The 27,918-nt window shown below is 40.5% G+C and overlaps 2 protein-coding genes across 5 annotated transcripts in view; one reads left to right on the plus strand and one right to left on the minus strand.

Annotated features, from left to right (window-relative positions):
- The first annotated feature begins 1,167 nt into the window (after nt 1-1,167).
- NADK2 (NAD kinase 2, mitochondrial) lies at nt 1,168-27,822 on the plus strand. Of its 2 annotated transcripts, none has more exons than XM_030511813.1 (12): nt 1,168-1,666; nt 10,423-10,511; nt 10,875-10,963; nt 12,437-12,518; nt 13,854-13,937; nt 16,376-16,512; nt 17,548-17,626; nt 19,922-20,065; nt 22,307-22,362; nt 22,442-22,495; nt 22,948-23,071; nt 25,052-27,822. In XM_030511813.1, exons 1-12 carry the CDS (start codon nt 1,340-1,342, stop codon nt 25,188-25,190), a joined length of 1,404 nt encoding a protein of 467 aa, XP_030367673.1. In that variant the 5' UTR covers nt 1,168-1,339; the 3' UTR covers nt 25,191-27,822. The 2 variants fall into 2 exon arrangements, with proteins under 2 accessions (XP_030367673.1, XP_030367674.1); XM_030511814.1 differs by having other exon boundaries at nt 19,970-20,065.
- SKP2 (S-phase kinase associated protein 2) overlaps nt 3,941-27,918 on the minus strand; it is a 43,556-nt gene continuing 19,578 nt past the window's right edge. Inside the window, exons 9-10 of one of the 3 annotated variants that reach the window (XM_030511821.1) lie at nt 4,645-4,786; nt 3,942-4,549 (exon numbers count right to left, since the gene is read on the minus strand). In XM_030511821.1, the coding sequence (XP_030367681.1) occupies nt 4,693-4,786 (94 nt within the window). In that variant the 3' untranslated portion in view covers nt 3,942-4,549; nt 4,645-4,692. Of the gene's footprint in view, nt 4,787-27,918 lie in introns of all 3 variants that reach the window. The other 2 variants (XM_030511820.1, XM_030511823.1) reach the window with 2 other exon arrangements.

A 27,918-nucleotide genomic window follows, 5' to 3' on the forward strand; every position in this document is an offset into this window, starting at 1 on the left:
TTTACCTGGGCTTGCCAAACACACTCACATGTCTTCACAGTGCTGCTGTGCAGGTCTCTCCCAAGAGAACCGCTTTCAGAATGTTGCCTTTTACTGTGCTTCCTCAGACATTGCCATAAATGTAATAAGGACCAGAACAGTCACAAACAAGAGATGTACTTCTCAAACTACATGTTTGTCATAGTACTTAGTAATTTTAAAACACAGAACCTGTTGTGTTTTTCTAACTTTCAAAGGCCTTTTCCTCAGACTACTGCTCTCTACAGCTACCTGAAAGGAGCTTGTAGTGAGGTGGACGTCAGTCTCTTCTCCGAAGTAGCAAGTGATGGGACAAGAGGAAACGGGCTGAAGCTGCACCAGAGGAGGGTTAGACTGGATATTAGGAAAGATCTCTTCACCAAAAGGGTGCTCAGGCATTGAAACAGGCTGCCCATGGAAGTGGTGGAATCACCATCCCGGGAAGCGTTCACAAACCGTGTAGATGAAGCCCTCAGTGACATGGTATAATGGTGGCCTTGGCAGTCCTGACGCAAAGGTTGCATTCGCTTATCTTAAAAGGTCTTTTCCAACCTGTGACTCAGACAAGTTCTGTGATTCAGACCAGCTTAAGCACCCCAGCTTCGCAGTGAGACACCGCAGCGAGCTCCACTTATGTCCCGTCTGCTTAGTATCAACTCCTGTCCCCATCAGCTGGAACAGAGAACAGCTTCTGCTTTCACTGTGCAAGCTGCCCGCGCACCAGAAGGCCGAGCGCACGGCCGAGGGGCGCAGGACGCGCCTCCCTACGCCGCTAGAGCCGAGGCACCGCCTGAGGGGACCCGGCCCCTCACCAGGGCGGGTGGAGGCAGGGGAGCGCGCCGCACACCGGCCTACGTGCCCCGCGCCCCGTCCCGCCCGCCGGGCCCTGAGGCGGCGGAGATGGGGCCGCGGAGGGGGGGGGCGGTGTCCGGGAAGGCTGGAAGCGCCGCGGCCGGCGCATGCGCAGTTCTGACCGCCGGGGGGTGGGCAGGCGGGCAAGCCCTCGCCACGCGCTGTGCCCGCCCCCCTGCCTCCGGCCGGCGCTGTTCGTAGCGAAGCGCGCATGCGCACAGGGCACTCCGCCGCTCCGGCCCCGCCCCCGGTGGGAGGGAGGAGGTGGGTGTTCTGGCGGCGCTCTTTCCTATTGGTGGAGGCGGCGCCTGCGCGCGGGCGGGGCGGGGCGGCGCGGGGCGGGGCGGTGCGGCACGGCGCGCCCGTGCCATGTGTGCCGAGCGCTGCCTGGGCGTGGAAGCCGCCTCAGAGCGGGGCAGCCGGCGCCGGGCAGCGCTGCGCCCTCCCGGGCGGGCAGCGAGGCTGGACCATGTCCTCCGCGCGCCGCTTCCTCTGCGGCTACTTCTGCCTCGCCAGCCGTGCGGCCGCCTGCCGGTCCCTGCTGCTCTGCCAGCGGGCGGCGGGGCTTTCCTCCGCCCTGCCGGGGCTGCCGCTGCTCGGCGGCACTCGCCGCCGCCTCCTCCCCCTCCGCGGGTTGAGTCCCGCCGGCGGCTCCGCGGCGGCAGGGCGGGGGGCGGCGGCGGGCGGCGGATTCCGTCCGTCGCGGGTGGCGGTGGTGGTGAAGACGACGCGGTACGAGTTCGAGCAGCAGCGGTACCGCTACGCTGGCCTCTCCGAGGAGGACCTCAAGCAGCTGGTGAGCGGCGGGAGGGGGCGGCGGTCCCGGTCTTCCCGGGTACTGCCGTCGGCGGGGCCCCCCCTACGGAGCGGCCCGCCGCCGGGCTGGGATGTCCCGAGCGGGCCTGGGGCGTCCCCCGGCCCTGTTTGGGGGCCGGGGCTGGTGAGAGGGGCTGCGGCCTGGCGGCGGTGTCGGTCCTGCCGCTTGCCCAGGCCCCAAAGCTCGACTTGAGCTGGCGAGGGGAGCGGTGCTAGCAGCGCCGCTTAACTGCCCTTCCTTCATCTGTTGCAAGCTACCGAGGGATTTGTGTAGTAAGTGTGTTTGGGTTTTATCCTCAGAATGATTCCAGCAGCCTTCAGAAGGCTCCAGGCTTTTTTTTCTAGTATTTTAGGGTCGTGCACGCTGAGGAAAGCACCATGTTGTGAAAATCCCCCCTGAGACTTTGAAAGGAATCATTTCCTTCTGCTCCTTTGCACCGCATCCTTGCGTCGCTTCTTCACTTCATCGTTGAGTATTTGTCTAATAACTCTTCTAGTTAAAGAGCCAGATCTCTCATCCGTATCCATCTTGTCTTGCTATGGTTTTTAGAAAAGCCTTTTTCTTTGGTCAATAGGAAACAATCAGTACAAAACCAAGTGGCTGTTCCATTAATGGAGGTATGCAAAGGAAAGCAGGTAAGCAGGTTTCTCTAAGAGTTGATAAACACACCTAGTGTCTCATAGCTTCATCTCCCCAAGCTCAGTGATCCCATCCTCCGTATACCTTGTGACTGTGTCCTTCAGTGCTCATCTGCCACCGGTGAGGTAAAGGATGGTACCTGCTGGACTTACTTTGGTTGCCAGCAGTCTCTGCGGGCAGGTCATGAGCTCGTATTATTGTCTTTATTCTGAGTAAGCCCATTAATTTGGGTCTGTCTAGTCTGTGGTCTCTTACAACTAAATATTTTAGACCTCTTTCATTTGCAGTGTTAGGATTAAGCATTCAAATGTGTGTAACTTATGTAGCAGAGACAAATGCTTTTATTGTGTAGCCTTGATTTGTAAAGCAGTAGAATAAAAAGTGCAGGATCTAAAGCAAGATAGTTCTCACATTTTTCTGCATACTTAAGTTGATCATCCACCTCCTATGGAATTCCTGTCCAAACATTTTTACATGATTTGGAAAGCTCTCTAGTCAAATTTCCTGTGGGCACCAAGTTTAGTGTGGAAACATCAGCCTGTATTTTTATTCTTATCTACATGCAGGTTCCTGTTGCTGATATGTCCCTGTGCTTCCTTTCATATGGCGGCTATGGAAAAGCAATGTCTCTCACAGCTCATCTGAGCCTGCTTTTCTGTCTTCATTTAAGCTGGAGGAAGTATTTCTTGCTCTTAAGTATGGGGAATCAGTTCTCAGTGCACAGAGAAAACCAAGAAAAATGAAATGGTGTTTGGTCACCTTTCCCTGACTGTTTGTGTACAGGCAGGTCTCGGACTGAATCAGTTAGTGACCTGTGTCATTAGTGCTGTACATCGCTAAAGGTGCTCTTGACTGAATGCAGTGATAGCTGCAGTTTCTCTTCTCACAAGAATGCACGTTTTGCATTATTGGCAACTTCCATCAGTCTGAAGATGCATTTAAAAGAACTGAGTGCACAGTGTCTCACTGTAGTAGTTGTAGAAACACTGTAAAGAGTTTGTCCTTTAGGAGAAACTTGCAGATATAATTCTTCATAATTGGGAGGATTCTAGAATGTTTATTCTAGGACTGGTGCTTCCTTAAATTTAGTTTTCCCCTGAAAATACCTCTATGTGAGGAATTGCACCAATAAAACTCATAGCTACACCAGGTAGACAAAGCCTAACTTGCCTAAATATGTGTGTAACAATATTAAGTTAGGTTCCTGCCATAGGGGTGGGAATACAATGATTTGTGCAAGAACACACTGAAAAGCTCTTCCAGAATTGTATTTTTTTAAATAGCAAATAAGAGAGGGAAGGAATCCTCCTTGCTGCCTGTTTCTTTTTTAGCTGACCTGTCAGAATGTCTGTGTTTACATTCTGCTGGGACTCTATCTCACATTTTTTTCTCCTCAAGCTTTCTGTGTTGATGGCAGCCTCAGTGAATATTAGGTGAAGGTTCAGGAGACTCTTACCCTCTCTCTTGTGGACAGAGATCACTCCTTAGCAGAGTGATTGCTGCAAAGTGTCCTTCCCCCTCTGTGCCACTCCTTTGCAGGCAGCTTGGGAAGATGGCGAGGAGAGAGGTTAACTGCACTCTCTGCTCCCTGTGTCCCTGTTTCTCCTGGGGAGACTTAAGAAGCTGGTCTCAGGGCTGCTGGCCTCTGAGAAATGAGGCCAGATGCTGCCCTTGGACGTGCAGCAAGTCCCTGTTGCTGCTACCCGGGGTAATGCCCAGTTTATCCTGAAGGTTTGTGAATTGGAGTGGTTGTGAATCTGGCATGGGAGCTCAGTCACCCGAATGGCTGCACAGAGGGCAGGGTGGGAGTCAAGGCTCACGTGAAAGCCTGCTGTTGGGTTACTGGCAAAGAATGAAAGCCAAGGGCACAGGAAAGGCTTGGCTCACCTTGCTGTTAGCTAACCCGGTTCGGTTAGGTATTTGGGGAAGATGAACAATTTAGCTATCCAAACATACTTTATATACAGTTTTAATTACCTTTGAAAATGTCATGTCAAATGAAAAGTTACAGGTTTTTTGGTCTTAAATGGAGGAATATGATTCAGTGTGGACCACAGCTGATACTCTATTGTGGCTGGTTTATGTGTCTATTTGGAGCGGGGAGGGAGAGCAAGGAATTGAAGGTTTGGAGCAAATTTTGGGTCTTTTGGACCACTGCAACAAATTGGCAGGGTTGGTCATCTTAGAAATGTGAATTCATACAGCTTTCTTGAAAACTGGTATCTGGATGGAGAAAAGGTATCTGTTAGCAGGATATTGCCTCCTCCGAAAAAGGTCCAGTGTGAACTCATCTTCAGTATTGGGCACCAACAACATACCGAGCATGGCTGGTCAAGAAGGATTACCTCCCAGCAGGTGGGAGAGCTTCAGCTGGAGCTGGCATGTCCTTGTACACCAAAATAAAACCAGAGAACTGTGGAGCTTGTTCCTTCTATGTTGTTGTTCTGTCCTAAGAGGAGTCTGGAAAATGATGGAAACAAATAAATGGGATGTAGTAATTCCTTTTTCCACAACATTTGGTTTTTCTAGCACACCATTCAAATATACTCGGTCATACACAGCAAAGAGATGCAAAAGTAGGGCATTTCAGTGTGCATGAATTAAACTTCATGGATTATGTCATCAAGCATCTGATACTTTATACAGCTGAAAAAGGCCACTTTTTGGAAGCGACTTCGGTATTGGTTTTAAGTACTTAACTAGTTGTGATTTATGACATCATGTTGGTGCCCTGCTGAATTAATGAGAACTGAGGGTTGCACTGGGTTTTAGAAACCTGTTAGAGCAGAGTTACTGCTCTGTTTATAGTTAACATAACAATTTGCTCTGCATTTGCCTTTGAATTACAACCTTGTGGTTAAAATGGCAATAATACTTTAATGTGGTAGATGAAGAATGAGAAAACAGTTTATGGCATTTTTACTTTTGTTCATGTATAGATAAGGCTCTTGCCCCCAAGCAGCATTTCTGTAAAGCTTCAGGAACATAATGTTGCCAGTTTCCTTTACCAAGTGAAGAAATTACTGAAGTCAGCTACTACAGAAGTAGTGGCATACAAAATGCTACAATATGCAAAACACTTCATAATCGTTACTCTAGAGCAGATATTAAGGTAGTATTTGAAAGGCTGCTGTGACTATGTAATGAAAATGAAGGGTATAAATTGCTGAAGAAAATGATGAGGAAAGTATAAGGAAAAAAAGATATTTATAGTTAAAGCATTCCACTGGGCCCCTACAGCACAAAGGGTGGCATAGGAAACTGGTAGAAACCTAGCAGATGGCCAGGAACAGTATTGGGAACAATTCTGAGCAACTGAGAGCTGCTGCTTCATACATCAGTCAACAGTAGACAGGCAAAGTGCTAGCCAGGTAACACCAGCCTTCTTGCCTTGGTTTTATGGTAGGTAGAACTACTGCATTGGTTAACCTACCACATTTTTTATAAGCAAGCAGTTAATGGCCTTTATGGTACCACTTGATGCATTTAATGTTTCTAGTGCAGAGGCAGGTAGAACACACTTCCTCTTTTAAGAAGTTTGAGAAGTTTAAATCAAGCCCCTTCTGCGAAAGCATAGAATGGTTTGGTTTGGAAGGGACCTGAAAGATCATCTGGTTCCAGCCCCCTGCCATGGGCAGGGACACCTTCCACTAGACCAGGTTGTTCAAAGCCCCTTCCAGCCTGGCCTTGAACACTGCCAGGGATGGGGCAGCCACAGCTTCCCTGGACAACCTGTTGCCAGTGTCTCAGCTCCCTAATAGTGAAGAACTTCGTCCTAATATCTAATCTAAATAAATCTATTCTCATTTTAAATCCATTACCCCCTGTCCTGTCACTACACTCTCTGATAAAGAGTTCCTCCCCATCTTTCTTGTAGGCCCCCTTTAGGTACTGGAGAGCTGTTTACAAGGTCTCCCTGGAGCCTTCTCTTCTCCAGGCTGAACAAGCCTAGCTCTCTCAGTCTGTCTTCATAGGAGAAGTGCTCCAGCAAAGCTGTTTCTAGTTCAAAATTTAACACTTTTGGAAAAATGCGTTTTTCCATATTCCTGCTGAAGTAAATGCTTGTTTCTTTTAAAACTGAGAGCACTAACTTGTCTGTACTTGGGATATGTGGTTAATCTAAAGTGACATGTTTTGAAAATACAGGACTTTTAATAGTGCTGTGCTCTGCTTAGAAATGGTTAGATAATTATACTTGTAGTTGTCATAGTATTTTCCATTGCTGGTTTAAAATTCGAACTTCTGTGTTTAGCCGTCGCTCTTTAAATCCATTTGTTTGGTAGTTCTTTCTGTAGAAATTGGGTAGATTGGAAAGCAGTGATGTGTTCTTGTTTTCCTGCTGGAGTGCATGTGTGGGCAAGTTCATTGTGGAAATTTGAGAGAGTAATCATTTCTAGATCAGTGCTTTTTATTTCAGTCTGGACAACATTCACGTTACTGTTTTGAGAGAGCATACTATTTTATCCTAATGCTTAGGTTAGCAATGTCAGTAAGACTTGGCTACAGCTTTTCTTTTCCCTGTCCTTTAAATCAAGGATTGTAATCCACATATGTGAACAACAGTGGGTGTTCAGATATTGCTTGGCTTCAAGTTGCTTCTATATTTGTGGTTAGATGCCATGTCCTCATTGCACAGCATTGTTCCTGGAGGGCCAGCATTACTCAGGGACAGCAGACTCACAGTTCAAACCCAGTGGGGTGAGACTTGCCAGAGGTGAGAGCTAAGACTCCAGAGGAGGGCAGTCAAGTAAATGTCTCTTGCCTAAATGGCTGTTAAAGGAGCTCTGTGAAAAATTACCCTTTCACTAAAAAAGGATTCAGGCCAGAAGGTACAAGAAAAGATTGTTTTGGGCATTCAGTCTAGATGTTTTCTCCTCTAGGCTTCTAAGGAAAAATAACTCCATCATAGAACATGTTCTGCTCACCTGAGTGTGTTTTCCAATGCAAATTCTTCTGGAAGCCTGCTTTGCATTCCATCTCTGCTGTGAACTTAAAGAACGCTACTAAAACTATGCCTGAATGTATTTTTGGCCAGTTTGTCCCTGTTTACATATGCTAGTGCACTTTTAGCTAGAATAGCTCTCATGTATATATTCATTCATTTGATTTTAGTCTTGCATGCTACTGAGGTCAGATTAATAGGCCTAAGGTTGTACTTGTTGTTTCTTCTCGGTCTCCATGAATGCTTCTGCTTTTGTGTGCTTGTGCTAGTGCCACCCATAGCTGACCTCCCTTGTGCTGTGATGTGACATTTCCTGTACGTTTTATTCTTCGTTTTTCCTGTTCTAGGAGCCTCAGCAAATGGGACTCCATAGCTAATGCTGTGCTTCCTGTGTGTTTATAGACACATAGCCAGTAACTTCTATTCATCAGTACTTTCAGTTTCCTTTCCAGACAAGAAGAAATTACTTAACCTGCAGTGCAGGGCTTCAGACCTGTGTGTGGCCCCTCACGTAGGCTTTTACAGCTTCAACACTGAGAAATGCCAGGCGTACTCCAGTTTGAAGATCCTGAGCTTTGTAGGAATATAATTTTTATTTTCTAGCTCACGTCTAGAAAGTCAGCCTGCAGTCTGGCAACTTCTGGAAGAAAAGGCTCAAAAGCCTGCAAGAGATTCATTACACTGCTTTTGCTGTGAGATAAAAGCTCTCTTTGGCCGAGTTGAAAGATAGCATGCTGACAAATTAGCCAAAGAAATGAGCTACATAAAATTGCAAGATGGAGTTTGCAGTTTTTGTTGTGTGTGAAAGTAATAGCCTGTGGAAGTAGCAACCTGACAAACATATGCTCCAGCAGCAGTTTGTTTGTCAGGTGTTCATGTTTCATTCACAACAGATATTTCTAGAGGAAGCATGAATGGGAACCCTGATTTTAGTAACATGGTTGATTTTTTTTGAGATTATTTGCGGTTGGTTTCTTGTTCTTTCTAGTGGTAAAGCAAGGTCAATTTGTGCTTTGAATGTGCAACTGAAAATCCATCTTCTAGCAAATTACATCTGTGGTGCTCAGCAGCAGATGTTGCCTGTGGGAGGTGAATACTTTCTTTTCTCCTTTCCACTTTTTCCTTTCTGTTCCAGATGGATTATGAGAGGCTGACAGCAGACCCAGCAACAGGTAGTGCTGTAACTGGCCATAGTCCTGTGGTCTCTTTCGCTTCCCACAGCAGCACAGTGGCACTGTTCAAGTTCCCAGTGCAACACTATGGGCTCTGACAGAGCAAGAGGTGTGCAAAAGTGTGCAAGCGTTGTAGCTGGGGAGTAGAAACAAGGAGTTTAAGTGTGTGAGGCAATTAATGGGACATAACACCCCCTACCCTACTAAAACAGTGTTAAAAAGCTTGGTAAAGATGGCCTGAAAGCTTTGTCTGGGTGTTTTCTCATCACCCACATGTTTATCTGTGTGACCAAGGACAGCTGGCAGCTGCTCCCACTGTCTGCCTGTAGGGCTGTTGGTGGCATCCAGGCAAAGTCTGTGAGCCCTTCTGTTGGAGGTAGTTTCCTGGTCCCAGCTGTAAGACTGCCTGAAGATCTTGTTCTGCAAAATTTTGCAAAAACTTCTGCAAACAAATTCTGCAAAATTAATTGCTCGGCAGAACAGCAATACAACTCCAGAACAGCCAGTTCCATTCTTTACTGCAATGTCTTCAGCACTGAGTCTGTCTCATGGTTGGATTTCTTGACGTAAGTGGGTGTCAGATAAAGATTGCATTTGTTGGGTTGGAGTTAACTGTAATTGTCACATCCTGCCAGTCCTCTCCCTTTTGCTGTGGAGTTCTGTGTTGTGTGAATCTCTGTGGAAATGGGATTAGATGAAGCTGTGTGGCACTACTTTCTCTTGGAAGGGTATGCAACTTGGAGTAAAGGCACTTGAAAAAATTTCTGGAAGTGCCTATTCAAAGTTTCTGGCACAGATGAATTTCTCTATGCAAACTGTAGGAGAAGTTTTGTTTCTGTGATGGTAAATTGATTTTAACTGGTTGGAGAAAAGGAAGCAATAATAGTATAATTGTAGAAAATTCAGGCTAGAAGGACCCTCAGGAGGTCATCTAGTCTAGCCTGCTGCTTAAAGTAGGATCACTTTAATTATGAATGTATGTAAAATTCCTTTTGCTTCACATCCTTTTCACCCTCTTTCTTCTTCTTGCTTAATTTCCATGCAAACACATATTTGGCAGTCCCAGACCCAGATGAGCACACTGAGGTGACGAATGAATGCATATAGATGGTGCCTGAATTACTCACAGAGAGACCTGTTGCAAAAAAAAAAATCTGATCTTCAGCCAGCAATCTCCTCTGCCTGCTCATAAGAGTCTGTCTATACAAACTGCAAAATGTTTCCATGGTCTAAGGAGTGTGTCAGGATTAAGTATTCAAATTCTCTGGATTTCAAGAAGAACAAGGCTAGAATGCAACTGCTGAATACGGTTTGTCCTGTTTCTGTTGTGAATTTGTTTGAAAAAATCTGGTATATGATCCAGGGGACAGTATCAAATATAGTTTGGTAGATTGTCCGTAAGATTTTTCTTTTTTTTTTTTTTTTTTTGACAGAGAAAATGTCACCTTTGTCAGCCCTTGGCAGTCTTCTGTTTTAGCTCAAATCCAATTTGAACGTTAATGCTCTACTTCAAAGATTTCTGTTTTCATAATTATCATTCCTGTTGCTTTTTCTGTTGTCCTCTTTCTCTGTAGCACAATATTTGTAATTCTTAAAGTAAGTAGCTAACTACCTGTGTACTTTTAGCACATGACAGGCGTATAGTTAGTATAACTATTTATGTAGATTTACCCAGAGTTTAAATTACTTAGCAGGTTCAGGAAAGCAAAGTGTCCGAAGTGGCATAGAAGTCAGTGTAGCATATTTGTTTGTACAATTGTGTGGAGCCATTAAAAGGTCTGTGATTCTTGGCTGCTGTGGCCATGTAACTTATTTAATGAACTAGTCAATGTAAGCTGGCTGGTATGTATATAGAGATGTAATTAATAGAATGCTTATAAAACACGTCTCAACTGAGATGAAATACCTACTTTTTTATAGCTTCTATTCAAGAGCACTTACTGTAGTGATTAAGGTCTACAAAATCAATTTGTGTCTTACAGCTTGCCTTGAAGGGATCTAACTATGCTGGTCTGCTGGAGCGGCATCGCATTCATACAAAAAATGTGGAGCATCTTGTAGACAGTTTACGGTAAGAATGAGAATTTCAGACTTGGTGCAGATATCCATGGATTGTGTAAAACAACAAAAGGAAGCCTTATGTTACAAGCCCTAATAAAATAGGAATACTGGAAACAGGATGATGCAGGTGAATGAATTCATGAAAGAATCATAATGATTCTTTCTCATTAGAAAGAGCTACTGAGAAAGAAAAAGCTCAGTTCAGTTAACTAACATACTGCATATTATCGTGAAAACAAATCAAAAAGATGTCAAGGATTTCTGTGAATGTCAAATGCTTATAAGCCACTGCACCTAATTACATGTCAGTTTTTCAGAAGAATGTGACAGGGAGCAATATAGGACTCATTCAGGCTTTTTTGGCACTTCATAGGAACGAGAGGATAGAAGTTCGCCTTGTTAAACGACGAGAATATAATGAAGAGACAGTTCGGTGGGCAGATGCTGTTATATCAGCAGGAGGTATGACTTTATGGAAGGAAAGTGTTCGTTTCAGTATACACAACATATGTAATTTCTTTTCACAGATACATTTTCCAAAAATATTTTGCAGTGTGTGAAGCATCTGGAGATCTGCACATTTTGAAATCTAACTGCTTATCTAATTATCAGAAAATGTGACCAAATGCAATGGTCGTGACCATCCTCTCTAGCTCTAGTGTGGAAAATTGTAGCACTAGGAAGTGAATCCCAGTGCATGGCCACTTTGGAAATGTTTGTCTTGTGTAAAACAATATAAACTGTGGGATTTACTATAGTTTTTAACTGAAGAGGTTAAAATACTTGCTGTCATCTGATTATAACCCTACTCTTCGGTATGTGAAGTGGAGACTAACATACTACCTTTTCCTTTTCTTGGCTCAAACTGTCTTTCTTGCTTTCACATTTAATTCCAGTGACTGGAGTATCTAGTTGGGTGGTAGGGGTAAAAGTATGCAACTACTGAGCAGCCTGATTAGAGCTTTTTCAGTGAACCAACAGAGCAACTAACCTGTTTATTTTTAATGTTGTTTTGCAGTAGTTCATTCAATGTTATTTTTGTGATTTGCTGCAAAAAATGCGCAGTGTGTTGCTGGGCTCTGACATAACGTTCAGTCTTCTGTGGCAATTAGACTTGATCACTGCTCTGCCTTTTTTTCCTCCCCACTGGGTGCATTTTGCCCTTAGCTACTGGTTACCATGCAGAATAGGTAGAAAGGGGTATGTGTACATTCCTGAAGGATCCTTATATACTCCTGTAGGTTTTAAAGAACTCCTCTAAGATGGAGATTAACGTGCCAGTGTGTCTGTGGCAACATTTGTCATGGTTATGAAACAAGCAGTCTTAAGAGCTTACATCTTGGTGCAAAAACTGATTCAAGTTAGTCGTCCTTCTGTTTACAGACAGGAAAGAATACCAGTATCTGCGTAAACTAGTAACACTTAAAGATTTCTACTTCACAGTTTTATCCAAGACTTCTTTTCCAAGGGTGCCTGTTTGGGGTCAAATAAGACCTTTAAATTGTGCCTTCTAGAAGAACAACTAAGATAGAACTAAGTCCTTGGTTTTATGTGATTCACAGTAAAATTTGGTATTGTTTCCTATGTTCCATGTCTTTGATTAGCAATACTTTCTAAATTTATTTTCTTAAATCTCTTACCAGCTGATAAACATACAGAAATTTCCACAGATCTCTTTTCAAACTTGCTTCTGCCAAATTCAGCTGCCTGGGCATGTATAGCTGTCTGATAAGTTGCACTTTTTCCAGTCATATTTGCCATCTTGAATTCAGTTGTCACTATTCTGCTTTGAAAAGTAACAGTAGTTTTGTGTTCTGTTTTATTTTTGTGCAGCTTACCTGATCCGTTGTGGAGATAAAGGCACACAGTGGTAATGCTGCAGTACACCCGAGGCTATTTTGTTTGTGATAGTGAAACTAACTTTTGTTTCTGTAGGTGACGGTACAATGTTGTTGGCTGCCAGTAAGGTCTTTGATAAATCCAAACCAGTTATTGGAGTAAATACTGATCCTGAAAGGTAAAAGCACATTTGGGAAAACAATGCTTTGTTTAATGTCAGGCACAACATGCATCTGTTGTATGATGCATGGAGACATGGTTGTAGCACTTGGCAGCATAAATACCTGTTCTAGTGGATTGCAGATATCAAGTGAACCTGTTGTTTTAGTAGAAAAGTTTCCACAATGAGTTATCCCATCTCATCTGAGAGGAAATCAAGTAGTATTGAATAAGCATGACAATGTTAAACTGCCACAGCTGTTTCCACACAGCAGTGTAACAGCACTTGCAGCTAGTTGAGTTGTATTACTAACCAGATGTTTGAGGCTAGGTATGGCAGAACAGAAACAGGAAATGGAATGTAACAAAAGCAAGTAAGTGTGGTTCCTGAACACACAGAAACTTGGCTTCTTTATGAAGAAGGTGGATCCTGTTGGAAATCCAGTAGGTCCTCAGACAAAAAAGTTTGTTTTGGTTTCTTCTTGTAAACAATGTCATACCTCAGAGAATGCAGTCTTTTCAGCCAATTAATGGCATTTAGTTGTCCTATTATAAACTCCACACAAGTTGCATCCACCTAGCTGTAAGATTGATAGGGGCAGGTGGATGCAGTGTATTAGTACTGCCTGGTTGGTATAATCTTCAAATGGATGGCAAGTAAAATTCAGAATTAACCAGATTTCTGTCTGCTGAGGTTTTCAGATTTAGGTTTCTGCTTTTGATGTTGCCAGTTGTTTTAACCTTAGTAGATAAGAAAGTGGTGGACAAAAGTTTTAATTCCTTCCATACTCTTTTCCTCTTCCAAAACTTTTCAAATGCAGTGGATACATATTTTACAGTGTCAAGCCTGAACAGCAGGGTTCAAATAACAAGCGCCTGCAAGTTATCAAGTGTCACTCATGAAAGGGGAGTAGTATTTTGTCTTCTGGCTTTGATGTGAGATTTTTTTGATCTTAGGAATGTTGCTTATCTGTCTCGTGTCACTAACTTGTGTGTAAATGGAGGAAAGTTTCTTTCTAACTTGCAAGGTTTATTAAGCTTGAATTCCTTGCCAGAACTATGATGTCAGGAGCTGTATTAATACCTACCTATTTCTGCAGGATTACTAGTTGAACAGCCATTTTTCATGGGAAATGTGGGAGAAATATGCTGTGTCACACACATAGACCCTGGGAGCTGAAAGAGGTGTATTGCCACTGGTGTGCTGTTGTGTAAAAATAGTGTAGGTTCATAAAGGTCAAAGTGTAACTTTGCTTTATGTTACAGAAAGAGATGTTTGGGTTTTTTTGTTTTTTACAGGTACCAAACCTTAATAGATACCCTATCATTTTCATTGTCTTTTTTTTGGTACCAGATCGGAGGGTCACCTCTGCTTGCCTGTGAGATACACACACTCATTTCCTGAAGCACTACAGAAGCTTTATCGTGGTGAGTTCAGGTAGGATTCACTGATTTTTGCTTTTCCAAAACACATTATGATTGGAAAATACTTAATGATTATGAATTCCTAAGGAGCAGATGATGCTTAGTAAAATCTTTATGCCTCAAATTGTAAATTCTGTATAGATGTTTACCGTGCTGAAAAGAGGGTGTGTGGTTGAGTGAGATTGGAATACAAAGGATAAAATTGACTGGCAGTTACAGCAAAAAGACTTTCGTCGTGACCTTCAGTAATCGATTTTCTTTTCTGACTTAGCAAATTCGTAAATGAGGAACTGCATTCTTGTAAATGGTGTATTGGTTTACATATTTTAAGACTTGAAAACATATGTAATATAGTGGTGGGCCATACTAATAGAAGCTAATGAAGCCTATATATTTAGGAAGTGGTCAGTGTTGCATTTGGGGTTTTGGTGGTTAAGGTAGAGTGGCAATTTTGTTGACAGATTAAGTGTAAGGCAAAGCTTTTTTATGCTGAAGATAGCTTGATGTTTTCAGTACAAGATATTCTTAGAAGACTCTCACTTGAATTAAGAAGCAACCTGAATTTTAAAGGACAGACTAAGGAAGAGGGTTCTTTTATTAACTATTTAAAGAGGCATTGTTATGTGGTATATTAACATTCCAGGATACTTTTATGACTGCAAACCATCAAACAGAAATAAGTCATTCATGTGGAATGTATTGCAGTTGGGTTTTGTTTATACTTCTAGCACATTTAATTTGTATCTCAAAGTTTAACTGTACTTATGCCATAGAAAAGTTCTGAAATGAGGTGAATACAGTAATCAGGATTGATTTTAAATAATTGAAGGAGTTTCAGTATGTACTGTTAAATGAAAAAGTACTTTCAACTGGCATATTCAGAGACTTAGAAAACAGAGGCTTTTAACACTCTATCATGCTAAGTTGCTTAGGTAAAGCTGGTCCTAGTAATGCAGGTAGCCTCCCTTGACAATCTAGGCACTTCCAGTGTTTTGTTGATTGTCATTTTGTATTTTTGTTGCTGACACTCCTGTTCTTGCTCATAATGGAGCTGAAGCCTCACCAGAGTGAAACATAAAGGATCTCTCTGGTTATTTTTCCAGAACAGGAACTGATATTTGTAAGCAGGGAGCTGACTGTGTTTCACTTGGCAGTTCTCAGATTTATTTGGCCCTAAGGAAACTTTAAAATAGGTGGGTAACTGGATTAGCGTGTCTGGAAGAGCTGCTGGTGGCTCAGAGTTAATGTAAGGGCAGTGAGATGACAGAGACTGGAAAAGGGAATTGTCTTTTCATCTTATCCTTGAGGTGTCAGTGCAGCAATATGTGTAAGCACTTACCTTGTAGTCCCATCAAACAACCAACATTATTGAGTTACAGATTTATAAAGGACAAGCTATGGTTTGTTTTTTTTTTTTGATTGTCAGTGGTGTAACAGGATCTCTTTATGGGTATTAGAGGAGTATAGTCCCATTTTCTAATTTTATAGGGGTTTTGTCATGTTCTAATATGAGTATTGTGAGGAGGCTAGCGTAGTGGTATTCATCACATGCTGTCTGCCTGAATTTCTAAAACCATACTTTGAATATAAGGGCAGATAGATAGTTACACTAAGGATGTGTTGAATGAGGCACTACCAGGATGGCAATGAGGAAAAACTAGTAATGTAGTCATATAAAGCACAAGTCTTCCTTGCTGTAATTTCAGGAAACCTGCATACTGTCACCCAGCTGTCAACATGTGAACTGGGAAAAAGATATGCTCATAACATTTCCTTGTGATTTGCTTTCTTAATCAAAACTAGTGTTCTATTTTGTTTTATATAATCTCTAAATTGTCAGAGGAAAAAATGAATTGATACCTCCTCTAGGAAGAAATAGAAAACCTGAATGTTGTAACAGCTTAAGGAAGAATATCTTTTATATCATTCTCTTTCTTAATTTGAATTCCTCTTAAGTTCCAAGGCTAGGAGAGATTCTTAAAATATGAGGATGCTTGTGGCCCTTATGTATGAAGGGGTGGATAGAGCTGCTTTTCTGGATATCTACAAAAACAAACAGAAGATGGTAAAAATACACCATTTATTGCTGCGTATGTTCCTGAGAGTTTGTTTTTCTCAAAATCACTGCATCAGTTATGAACTCGTAAGTTAGGATCACATGTCTAAAAAGATGAGTTCTTATGTATAGTGTTTGTAGACTACTTTTGACCAGTGTCCTCTTATTTTTCACATACAAAAAACATTAGCTAGAAAATTGGTAAGTGTAGCATATTTACATTTTAGTATGATTAACTTCCTAAATTTAGAAATTGTAGTGGAAGCTATAGAACTTGAAATACGACTTTGAGTATATTTAACTTTAAGGTGCTCTGCTCTGAGAGTGAAGACTCTGATCCTAGTATTGTAATGAATATTTAATCTACTGACACCAACTTCTTTTTCCTCTCTAAGGTGGCAGTGGCGGCAAAGAATCCGACTGTATCTTGAAGGAACTGGTATTAACCCAATCCCTGTAGATTTACATGAACAGCAGCTAAGCCAAGAGCAACACAGCAGAGCTCACATAAATGAAAGATTCCAGGATCAAAGTAGGTTAAAATCTGACAAGGATATAATCATTTTGCTATAACTTGGAATGTGAGATAAAGATTTGTAAGAGTTAAAATATTTGAAGTCTCATTGCTCTATTCGGGAGGCAGAGAGAGACAACTGTCATTAGCTGAAGATCCAGATTAAGGATTTTTAGAAGGGAGTATTTTTTGTTTCTATAGTTTTATTCTGGACTAAAATCTTAGAACCAGTTTTCAGTCTTAACAGTTAATTTAGAGATGTTTTTATGTAATATTGTCTGCTGGCAGAAAACCTGAGGGTTTTTTTTAAAATGCTGTCTCTTGGTTTTACTATAGACACCACACAAACATTTTACTATGGATTTAGCTGCTCCACACTGAAAGTGTGTTAGTGTACCTGCACGCATGCTCTTAACTCATGCTACATTTGAGGTAGGTTACTTTGCAATTGAAAAAGCTGGTCACAGACTGTCAGAAAGCAAATGAGAAAACAGAAGTCGTAATTAGAAGTGAGAATCTCTCCCTGGGTAAGTCTTCAGTCATCAGACACTTATGACAATTTTCTTTGTCATGGATTGAAGATGCGTGATTCTGTCCTTAACCTGTGTCTAGCACTGCATTTTTTCACTGATAGGTTCTTTGTCAACATGAACAATTTGTTAATCCCCCTTAATTACCCTGTGGTATAAAGTCTAATTCCTTGAACTTTATCAGAAATGTCTGTTAAGTCACCGTCAGTGAATTTAACAAGGCTGAGTCAGTGGCAGAAGACTTCAATCTGTCTGGTTACCCTGAGTTTTCAAGGAAAGCAATGTCTGAAAATAAGTGTCGTCGTCTTATTGACCTTGGTTTGAATATGTGTGGTCTCCAGTAAAGGACAAGGACTGGCTGCAGACTAAATCAGTGAAAAATTGAGTCCTTGAAGAAGATGGAACACTATCTCTAGAGTACAAACACAGACAGCAGAATGTGTGCTCCAGTGAGTCGTAAATTGTTTTTGATTATTTGGGTTTTAGAGCCATGATTCAAAACTGTTATATTTTATATCTGCAGGTTCTGACATTTCTGGTCCACATCTTTTACCAGTGAGAGCCCTTAATGAAGTCTTCATTGGGGAATCTCTTTCATCCAGGTATGTTTAATTATTTGTTGTCACAGCAAGGCACAGTTGACTTAATTTATTTTTATGACATCAATGATGTCTTTGCTGTCAAATTTCAGTTCTGGTCCATAAATGTATTGTTGCTGATTAGAAAGTGTATTTTCGGAGATGTAAGTGCAGTAATGTTAATTTCTTGTTTTCTACCTTGCTGTTTGGCCATTCTTCCATCTTTCCTTATTCCTGGCTATTTTCTTCATTGGTTTACTCCTTTCCTGCTTAGTTCTTAGGACACCAAATGCTTTCACTTGCTATCTTTACAGTGGATTGGAGATTTAAATATCTGTCCTTCAACTGCCTTGTGCATCTCTTGTTAAATATGTTTTCATAAGCTTTTAGCATGACCAAGCAGAAATAGTTTTTAGTATGACCAGGTACTCCTTTCCCTGCCTCTCTGTCATTAGAGCAAAGGTGTCAGCCTGCCTTTGTGAGAAGCTTTGTTATTGTAGGAAAACACTTATTTCCTTGTTTTAAGAAATTAATTTGTATAAAATCCTGGTACTGGATTATCCAGGATACCTTTGACTGTCCTTTCTGTCCTGAAGATCAGTGCATTTCTGCCAGTAACAAGAAAGATGTGGGCAATATGATTGGGGCTGTAAGAAAGGAGTTAAAACATGATCCTTGGTCAGGATTTGGCCAAACTTACTTGTATCTTCTATCTCTTTCCCCTTTATTCTGTATCTTTAAAAAACAAAACAACTCAAGTTGTTTAGAGTAACATCGTCTTGGTGTTTGTGCAGTGCCTGGGACACTGTGATTGCTGTTGGAAACAATATAAATGTTCCATGAGTGCTTTATCTTCCATTTGGACTGCAGCCTCAGACAGGCAGAAAGAATTAGTCTCAGAGATAGAAACTTTGCTCTCTACTAAATCAAACCTAATTTTATCAAGATTTTTAAAAGTTTCTTTAACACACAGTGAGAGAGGAACACAAAGCTGCTTTCCAACACTTTATAATAGCCCTTTTCTGAGTGTCACAAATACATTGTGTTCTTTGGTTCCAGTATATTTAAGAAGCATTTGGGAACACAGTACCTGTAGGAACAAATACCTAGTAAGAGGACCTTGCACTTGAAGACTAAATAATGATGTCAGATAACTTTTCTGTAAGGCATGAGTCTGCTATATTTTAAGACAAAATAACCGTAGGTGCTTCTGCCAAGGTCTTATTCTGCATGTTAGTTAAGAAAACAAGGAAATTGAAGGAAATTGAGGGGGGAAGAAAAACAAACTTAAGTTTCATACCCAGTTTGCAAAAATTATCTTAAACTGAATCAAGCTGTGCACCTGCATTCTTAATTTGCTTCCAGTTCTTTCATGTTTCCATGTTCTCAAGAGCAAGTACACAACATCCCCTTGGTTACTAAGAATCTAAACTATGACACCAAGTATTCAAGAGGTGTATTTCCTAGTTGATCCAGACTTAAATATTCATCACCTAAAACAACTCAGTAACCCTCTTCTACTAAGAAAGGTGAAACTCAGACATGCTGAACACAGTGAATGTACTGTTTTTCTAAGATGGTACCTTAATCTGAAGGCTACATCATACTGTTTGAATTAGGCACTTATGAACGTCAGCAGCTTTAGTTCATAAATACACTCCTGGATGTTTTGAAGCTTCCAGAGAGACTGGTCTCTCTAGGCCTAGCATTAGAAATCCCCTGATAATATAAGTAATACCATGCAGAATTATGATTGTGCCCCAAGACTTACTACATGTGAGTTTTATGAAGAATTTGCCCTGGAGAGAAATGTGAGCCTTCTGACTGTTGTAAAACTAAAACTGTTTGTGAAGAATCACAGGGGATTTTTAATTACTGAAGTGATCAAGAATTCAGCTTGAAGCCATGCTATTACTTGCTGATGATGGAGTACCTTCTTAGTGTTCCCTGATGTAATTTTATGAGACCCAATGGCAGCATAAACATAGTTTTTCAGTAGTTCAACAATTATGCAAGGAAGCTAATGTATGTGGTTTCATTTGTAAGTCCAGCAAAGCCTGCTTGTATATGAAGCTATTCCCAGATGAACCACAGAGTTTTTTGTGTATAATTTAATAGGAAAAGTGGCTGTAGAAAAACTGCCACTGTTCATGCTGAAAATCACTTTTGCCCGTTATAAAATATGCTATAAAACAGTGACTCAAAAGTGGCTGCCAAATGGGAAACACTGCAAAGACTGTGAAATTGTCATCCAGATTTGAAACTAGCTCCTCTAAATTTTTATGTGCCTGATAAGGCTGTGTGTTCTGTCTTATTCAGGGAGAACTTTAAATCCTGCAAACCCAGTTTTAAATTCTCGCTTCATAGGGCCTCCTATTATGAGATATCAGTTGATGATGGTCCTTGGGAAAAACAGAAGAGTTCGGGGCTTAATGTGTGTACTGGAACAGGATCAAAAGCATGGTAAGTACATGTTGCTGCTTTGATACAAAATATCACTTCAGATAAGCTAGATGGACCTGTTTTGTTTAAGCATTTTGTCCATCCTGAGACTCTCTTGAGCTATGACTAAGTCAGTGCTTATATTCAGTATCCGAATATTCTCACTGCTGGTATGGTCTAAAGCTGTTCCAGGGGTATGAGAAGAGCAGAGCAGCCCTCAGTAGTTCATATGGAAAGAGTTGAAAGGGCGAGGAGCTGAGGCATTGAGATAGAAGTTTACCTTAGGTGTAATTTTGGTGGAAGAGATTGCATACCTCTGAGATGAATGGTTGGGGGTGGCAAGGGAAAGAGATTCTGCTCTGGCGTGTAGAGCATATTGGGGGGATCTCTGAACTGCTCTTGCTGGCTGAAATGAAAATGCTTAGATGAAGTAGCATGGAAAACTTCTAAAAACCTAAGCTCTAACAAGAATGGGAAAAAGTGTACTTGGAAACAGATTTAAGTGTTCTCTGGCACATCTGCTGTCCATTCTCCTTCCAAGCCTCTTGCCTCTTTGAAATTTAATTAAAATGGCCCAGTTTCTTTGCCAAAATATTCCCCTTAAACAAAGACAGCATATCTAAGCAGATCTGTGCTAGCTTAATCAGAGGGCTAAATTAAACAAGCTACGCTACTGCTTATAAGTCTAAATCAATTTAGTTTTGAAATGTCAGAGACCTGTAGGGTGAGAGCCTCTTTCATTTGGAAGTCTGACTGTGCTTATAGTTTAAAGTTGTACAACAAATCTTGGATTTATGTGGCAGGCTAAGATGAACTAAAACTGAAGCTTTTAATGAAATTCAAAAATGAATAGTCATGCTGTAACCATGGTTACTGGGTTTTACTCTTCATTGTAATTCAGAATTTTGTATTCAGTCAGCATAACATAGTCCTGGAGGCTGCCAAGGATGAAATTGGCAGACTGCTAGGGTAACTTTCCTAGTGTTCAGTACCTTGGGACTGTATGGTCTTAGTTCAGTGCTGTGCTGGATTTCATTTGCTCATACACTTGCTACTGAGCAACGCTAGAACCAGGGACCAAACTCCAGGGTTGCCCATCTCCACTGCTGTAATCAGTGTGTACTGCTGAATGTCTCTAAACTGAGGCCAAGCCTCAGTGGAGTGATCTTCCTTAACCAGTGTTTTAAGGGGTCTCCTGGGATTTCAAACTTCAGACTGAAATGCATTTAAATGTCCAAGCGCTTCCTTCAGCTGCCAAAACTTGCATAAAAGGATATCTAGTTGAGAGAGAACAGTTTCAAACTGTGCATCTCAGTTTCTTGGTAGCATCTGCTCGGGCTTGCAGGTGGGCAGTAACTGTAAGAGAAAGTCTTGATAAAGCCACCCTCTGCAGTTTTATAGTCTATTAGAGGTACAGTGGTTGTCTGGTGCAGTCTGAGGTGGTTTAGTGCCATGACAGAAAATGCTGAACTGAGGATTTTAACCTGTATCGAGACCTGGGCACCTGAGATGGTCACAGTAATGCTATACAGAGGCTGTGATTACCTAATCCCTGTTGAGGCTGGGCACAGGAGGGAGACTTCTGTTGGAGTTCAGACTTAGTCCAGACTGCGGCTTTACGCTGACTTGTTTTGCATCCAAATGTGGCAAATGCAAAAATGCCTAATCTGACAGTTCCTTTTCTCTATACACCGATTCTTGTGAGATTTAAGCCCACATCTTAGGATATAGAAAAAGAGGCATAATATTTGTAAAGAAGTGTTGGGTCCCATAAATGAGAACTAACAGAAGGTATTAATTAGCAAGAGGTGGATAGAAGGGATAAGAACACACAAAGTCTGTAGAACCGTCATGCTGTGATTTTTTAATGCAGACTTAAATCAGCAATTATTGGGGTTTTAAGGCAGGAGGATTATTGGTAAGAATACTACATCCTCTGTATCATGCCGCTTTCTGCTGAAGAGTTCACTTAATGAGTTCACTTTGCTGAAGAGTTCACTTTGTTTATTAAGGTTTACAAAGCCACGGGTATAGATGTCAAACTGTCGTGGTTCACTATTGTAGCTGAACCCAGGACACAAACCAAGAGTTAATTTTTCCTTTTTTTTTTTTTTTTTTTTTTAGAAACATATGTCAGCTCACACTTAATAGCTTTCTTTTTTCTTCCTGATGTTGAATATAGTTCTTTATGCAAGATATTTTTGTTTTGATTTTCTCCCAAGTTGTACTGCTTAGTAAACAAGACTATGCTTCTCTGTCTAGGTCCTATAATATTAACAAGATAGCACACCAAGCTGTTGAAGAGATCCTTAATATCGGTGAGTGAACAGTGTGGCATTACTGGCCAAGTTTATATAAACACCTATCTAATTGGAAGTCTTTCTTTTGGCTCAACAGCAAAAAAGCAAGGAAGTTTGAATATGCCATTGAACATGGAACTAATACAAAAAGGTTAGTGAAAAAGGCAAGATTTCTTTAAGGTATATTAACTTTGACTAGTTCATTTTGTCTGTACTTTTAATACAGCTTTCAGTATTTAGCACTCTTGCAATTTTAGTCTTTCTTGCAAACGTTATTTAGGCACATTTGGTGAAAAATGTCTGACTTGATGTGAAAGCACTTATTTAGACTTTCATATATATTGATCTTCAGGAGAATTTGTGTTCTAAGATTTGAGAAACTTAATATTTAATCACCTCAAAAGAGCTGTTGAGTGTCATGCAACAGAACTGAAAAGAATCTTCTGTAAAATTAATTTTTTTTGCAGGTGAAGGCTATTAAACATCTGGAAAAACTCAATATTCCCTGTTGGAAGGAGAGCTGCTCTTTCCTGGAGGATTGTGTGTCTCTGAGAATAACAGATTTTCTCTGGAAAAACTAATGGATGATTTCTCTATTTACAGTAACAAATTATTACAATGAGTCCTTGGTCTACAGTCCAGAAGAACCAAAGATGTTTTTCAGTATTCGAGAACCTATTGTAAACAGAGTTTTCTCAAGTAGCCAGCAGCGCGGCTTCTCTTCAAAGTAAGTGTTGGCTGTAACAATCACTGAAGAGACTTCATTCTGTGTGTTTGTCAAAGTAGGAGTAATTTGTGAGTTTCCCTTGAAGTGTTCAACATCCAGTTTGTGTTGTGTTTTGAGGGGCTTGAGTATTGTTCTTAAAACAACATGAAGAAAATGTTGGCAAGCTGTGTTTTGCCTTTTTAATGTTTGATCCATGCACAATCTTACAGAATAAAAGAATTCACTGTGCCTGGATTTGGGTGAGTGCCATTTCCCGCAGTATGACATACAGGCATTGACAAACCCGAGTGAATTCAGGAGAACGCCAGTGAAATGATGAGGGGGCCAAAACACATGGTCTATAAAGGAGAGGCTCAAATGATGTTTTTGTTTAGCCTGGAAGAGACCAGACTAAGCAGGGTGGATCCAGTTGCTGTCTTCAGCTGCCATTTGATGGTTACAGAGGAGACTGAGCAAAATAGGAGGCAACAGCCATGATTTCATAGGATGAAATATTATGATTTAGAAAAAAGGAAAAATATTTCAGCATGAGAATGGTCAAGCAGCAGAACACGTTGCCCAGAGATTGTGCTATCACCATCCTTTGAGATAATCAAAACATGACTCAGCAAGGCCCTGAGCAATCTGGTCTTGTCTTTGAAGAAAGGCCTGCTTTGAGTGGAAAGATGGACTGTATGCCCTTCCAAACTAAATTATTTGGTAATTCAGTCATTTTAACTTATGTGTGCATAGCCATGAGAGATATCTGCCCATTTTTCCTTTTTTAAGTAGAATTTGTTGCCTGTCATAGTTGATCTTTAGCTCTTGATACTAGACATCTCCCCATTGTTCTTTATATTTTTTGACATAGTAGCTGCCCAGAGTGAAATGGAGGAGTGAAACATGCCTCCATGTTCTTCTGCAGTGTCCAGACTAGGCTGAATTTAGTGATGCACAGGCCAAATAAGCTTTGACACTGTGGCTGTGCTTCCAAGTTTTCCATATTTGTGAAAGAGGTGTCTTCCTGAAAATTAAAGTCACTGGCTAATTGTTGATTAAATTTTGGAGATCAGAACATTGTCTAGACTAAGGCCCAAGTCAAAAACAGTCCAGCACATCCATGTAAGACTGCAGTCTTGAAGCTGCTCTGGCATAATAACTATTGGTTCCCATCTAGCAAATCTGGAGAACTTTTTACTTAGTAGCATTCTTGCTTTCTACATATATGAAAGGACAAATATCAATGGTTAATTTTCCTTTTAAAGGTAAGAGAAGACGAAGATGCTTAGTAGCTTTATTCTGTCTTGTCCAACTCTGAAAGTACTGTCTTATAATTGATTAGCCTAAAGATTTAGTAGTCAGACTCTAATATTGACAGTAAAATGCTGTTTATGATGTTGCCTATTTATGATGTTGCCTATTTATGATGTTGCCTATTTATGATGTTGCCTGCCAAGCATTCTGACCTTCAACTTTGTGTTTGAAATTCTTTCCCTTCTCTCTGAGAATGATTCATCTGACAAAAATAGACTATATTAATATCCAAAATTATTTGAATTGTAAGCATTGAAACTGCATGTTCCCCTGCAATTAATTTATGATTCTAATGTTAAAACTTTTCTGTAGAAGATTAAGTAAACAAGTGTTAAATGGGATCCTCAGTAGCTTTCTTTAAAAAATACACCTAAACTGCAGCTTTCAATATCAAGTGTTACAGGCTGTCCTCAGACTCTTGGAGCAATAGGCTCCATTTGAACAAGTCCTGCAGTCCTCTCTGGACTCGTTGCTAAGTCTGTACAAAGTATTGATAGGTTGGGAGATTGTAGTGCTAGGACCATAGTAAGTACTTCTCTTAAGTATGCTCCCATGTGATTAAGCATTTACTGACCCACGCTTATCCAAGAACCGGTCTTACTGTTCAGGTAAGTGCTTCTGTGAAATACTTAATGTTTTTTTTTTTTAAAGCTATTTTGTGAAAACTTATTTTTTGTGGTTTTGCAGGGTCTGTGTCCGTTCCCGCTGTTGGGATGCATGTATGGTTATAGATGGAGGAACATCTTTTGAGTTCAATGATGGGGCGATAGCTTCAATAATGATTGATACAGAGGATGCACTGTGCACTGTTCTGCTGGAAGAATGAAGGACACTAGTGTCTTCTGCTGAAACAACTCTGCATCCAGAGAGGGAACTCCTGGGGATAGACAGCACATCATAATGCTGCATTATGTTGGAAGTTGGCCTTTCTGGATGCAAGAGTGTTTGGAGGAAGTTTGAGATGCTTTTCATTCCTTTGGGTTGGGGAAACATTAGCCTGATATTTAAGCTCTTTTTGCATCTAATGTAAAAGAAATGTATCTGAAAAGTATTTCACTAACTTCAGTGAAAATTGACATTTTAACTTGAAACTCAAACACGAAAGAATACACTTTTAAACACAGGTAGGTGGGTTCAAGTATTAAGTCAGTAGCATTAAGTATCCAGATGTACATTTTTTTAGTAACAGTCTGGGACCGATGAAACTAAACACCTTCATACATATACTTTTTTGTAGAAAAGTTGACTGTCAATCTAGCAATTTGATGCAAGGATATATAGATTTTGGTAAATCCTGATGTTGATGTAATAGGAATGGAAATACAAACTTTTTGTACATTTTTAAAAAATTTTACAACTTTGTAGTTTCTTAAAACTTGTGGCAGTTTTTTTTTTCTCTTCCAGTATTTTTTCTATTTTGTAGATTCACATAAAAGTAAAAATCTGGTTTAATCACATCTTGAATAAGGTAGCTCTTTTCTTTTTTGGCTAGGGAGGGAACTGAACCCTGAGGGTTTTCTTGAGCCTTTTCATAAAAATACACAAACTGTAAGAAACATTTTGAAGAAAGATATACTCCTTCACTGAATGGTTTATCTGGCTAGTGGGTGTTCAGTCACAGTGTGTTCAGTAGTGTATGTAGGTGGCTATAATTAAGAAAGAGGTTTGGCCTTGTTAAGTAGAATGGTTTGGAATTTTAGGTTCTGAGTTTCTTTATAATTGAAGAATGAGATGTGCTGGGTGCTAGTAGTTGGAACACAAGTTCATACCTGTATGTACCCAGTTTTCCAAGTATGTGTGTTTAAATTCCCCAGAAAGTTTAAATTTCCAGTCCTGTGCTGTATTTTACTGATATTTAATTGGCAACAAGTTAATTTTGATTTTTATATGCCTCTGATCATGAGATAAGTAAGCAAGTTGGCAATAGTAAAAAAGCTCAGATATTAGAAGTGACTTTTTAGATAATGTTTTAGAGAAACTGTGAACCATGACTGCCTTTGAAAGTCTGTGCTGATAATTGCATAGATAAGGGGGGCAGAATTTGATGAAACAAAGATTCCTACACAGGAACTCTTCTGCTACATGACTTGAAACAGATGTGTTTTGTCCTGTCTACTACCGACCTAGTTCCAAAAGTGAGTTTTCTAACTACTTTTGAATGAAGAGAACATCTGTAGCAGATGTTCTCAGGGCTAATGGAAATGTTCTCCAATGTGGCCAGTATTTATCGCCGAACAAAATGTAAACTGATCTCTATAGGTGAAGAAATCAGATAGACTATTTTTTTTCCTTCTACTGTTCTAAGCATTTGTATTCATTCTAAACCAGGATTTAAAGAAAATTGATTTGACCAGACCATTCAATTTTAGGAAAATGTGATATTGATGGAGCTTTTTGAGAAAGCTATCACTGTTTGTGTACATTTCACCTTTTAAGTGTGCTACAGATTGAGTTATTTACACTATCTGCTTGTCACAATTGCAGACCAGAAGAGGAAAATCAAAGTAGCCAAGTAACTCTTTCATAACTTTGTAAGTTCAGGAACTATCAGAATAAAGCTCTTAATGCCTAAAATTATTTGCAAAACTGGTCTAAATGTAAAGATGCGAGACTAATCTTTTAGAAAGTTGTCTACACAGAGACTAGGGTGTTTTAGTTATTCCTAATCCATCTGTAACCACTTAAGGATGGTTTATGATGTGCCTCTGTCTAGTACACTAGTCAATATACTGTTAAGATTCAGCACCCCCCTCCAATGCCATTAACACTAATTTATGACTTTCTAGGACTTCACCAGTGTGTTAGATCAGAGGTTTAGGTATTGAAAGTGTACTGAAATACCTGCATAGACAAATTCATGGCAGAAACCTTGTTTAGAGACATTTGTGTGCTTTAATGTATTAATGGGGACTGATTAGTCTGATCAAGGTGTATACCTCTTTAAAGATGCCTGTCATTCCTTATTACAAACACTGAGACTAAAAGACAATTTTCTCAAAGTATGATCTGTTTAGGGTTTAGTAAGAGATTTCAGAGTCAGACTCCTAATTTACGTAGCAAAATGCAAACCTGACCTACTCATGAGTGGCCTCTACTGGTTTTGACTGTGTTTAATTGCACTTCTGTTGAAGCATTTACTGGTGAATGCTTGATTTAAGTAACCAGGATGATTGAGAGATCTATAATAGATAAACAGTAAGCAGCTACCTTTTTTATTAAAGAATTGTAGAATCCTTTTTAAGGATCCTTTATTACAAAGGATTTGCAGTACAGACATCTTACCTGGTAGACAGTATTCTGTGACAGGGCTGAGTATCGGTTTAACACTGATTTAATCTGCCTGGACTGGCAGTGAATTCTGCACCTTTTCTACCTGTTGAATCAGATACATGATCTTTTCATTTAGTGCCAGTCCACACTGTGTTCTGCTAAACTAGACCTGTCATTCTTTGCCTTTTTTTTTTTTTTTTAAAGTGGTGTTTATGCATAATGTAATAAAAAATAAAAGCTTCATAGATGCATGAAGTTGTCTTGTGCCTTATTTCAACTTTCAG

The sequence above is a fragment of the Strigops habroptila genome, chromosome Z (genome assembly GCF_004027225.2).
Source record: "Strigops habroptila isolate Jane chromosome Z, bStrHab1.2.pri, whole genome shotgun sequence".
In the NCBI taxonomy this organism is placed as follows: Eukaryota; Metazoa; Chordata; class Aves; order Psittaciformes; family Psittacidae; genus Strigops; species Strigops habroptila.

What these genes read in the sequence shown, in the direction of transcription:
- NADK2 (XM_030511813.1), top strand. Translation starts at nt 1,340, where the DNA reads ATGTCCTCCGCGCGCCGCTTCCTCTGCGGCTACTTCTGCCTCGCCAGC. An exon ending in CATCTTGTAGACAGTTTACG is followed by an intron (nt 10,512 to 10,874) that starts GTAAGAATGAGA and finishes GGCACTTCATAG; the next exon opens with GAACGAGAGGATAGAAGTTC. An exon ending in CATGGAACTAATACAAAAAG is followed by an intron (nt 22,496 to 22,947) that starts GTTAGTGAAAAA and finishes CTCTATTTACAG; the next exon opens with TAACAAATTATTACAATGAG.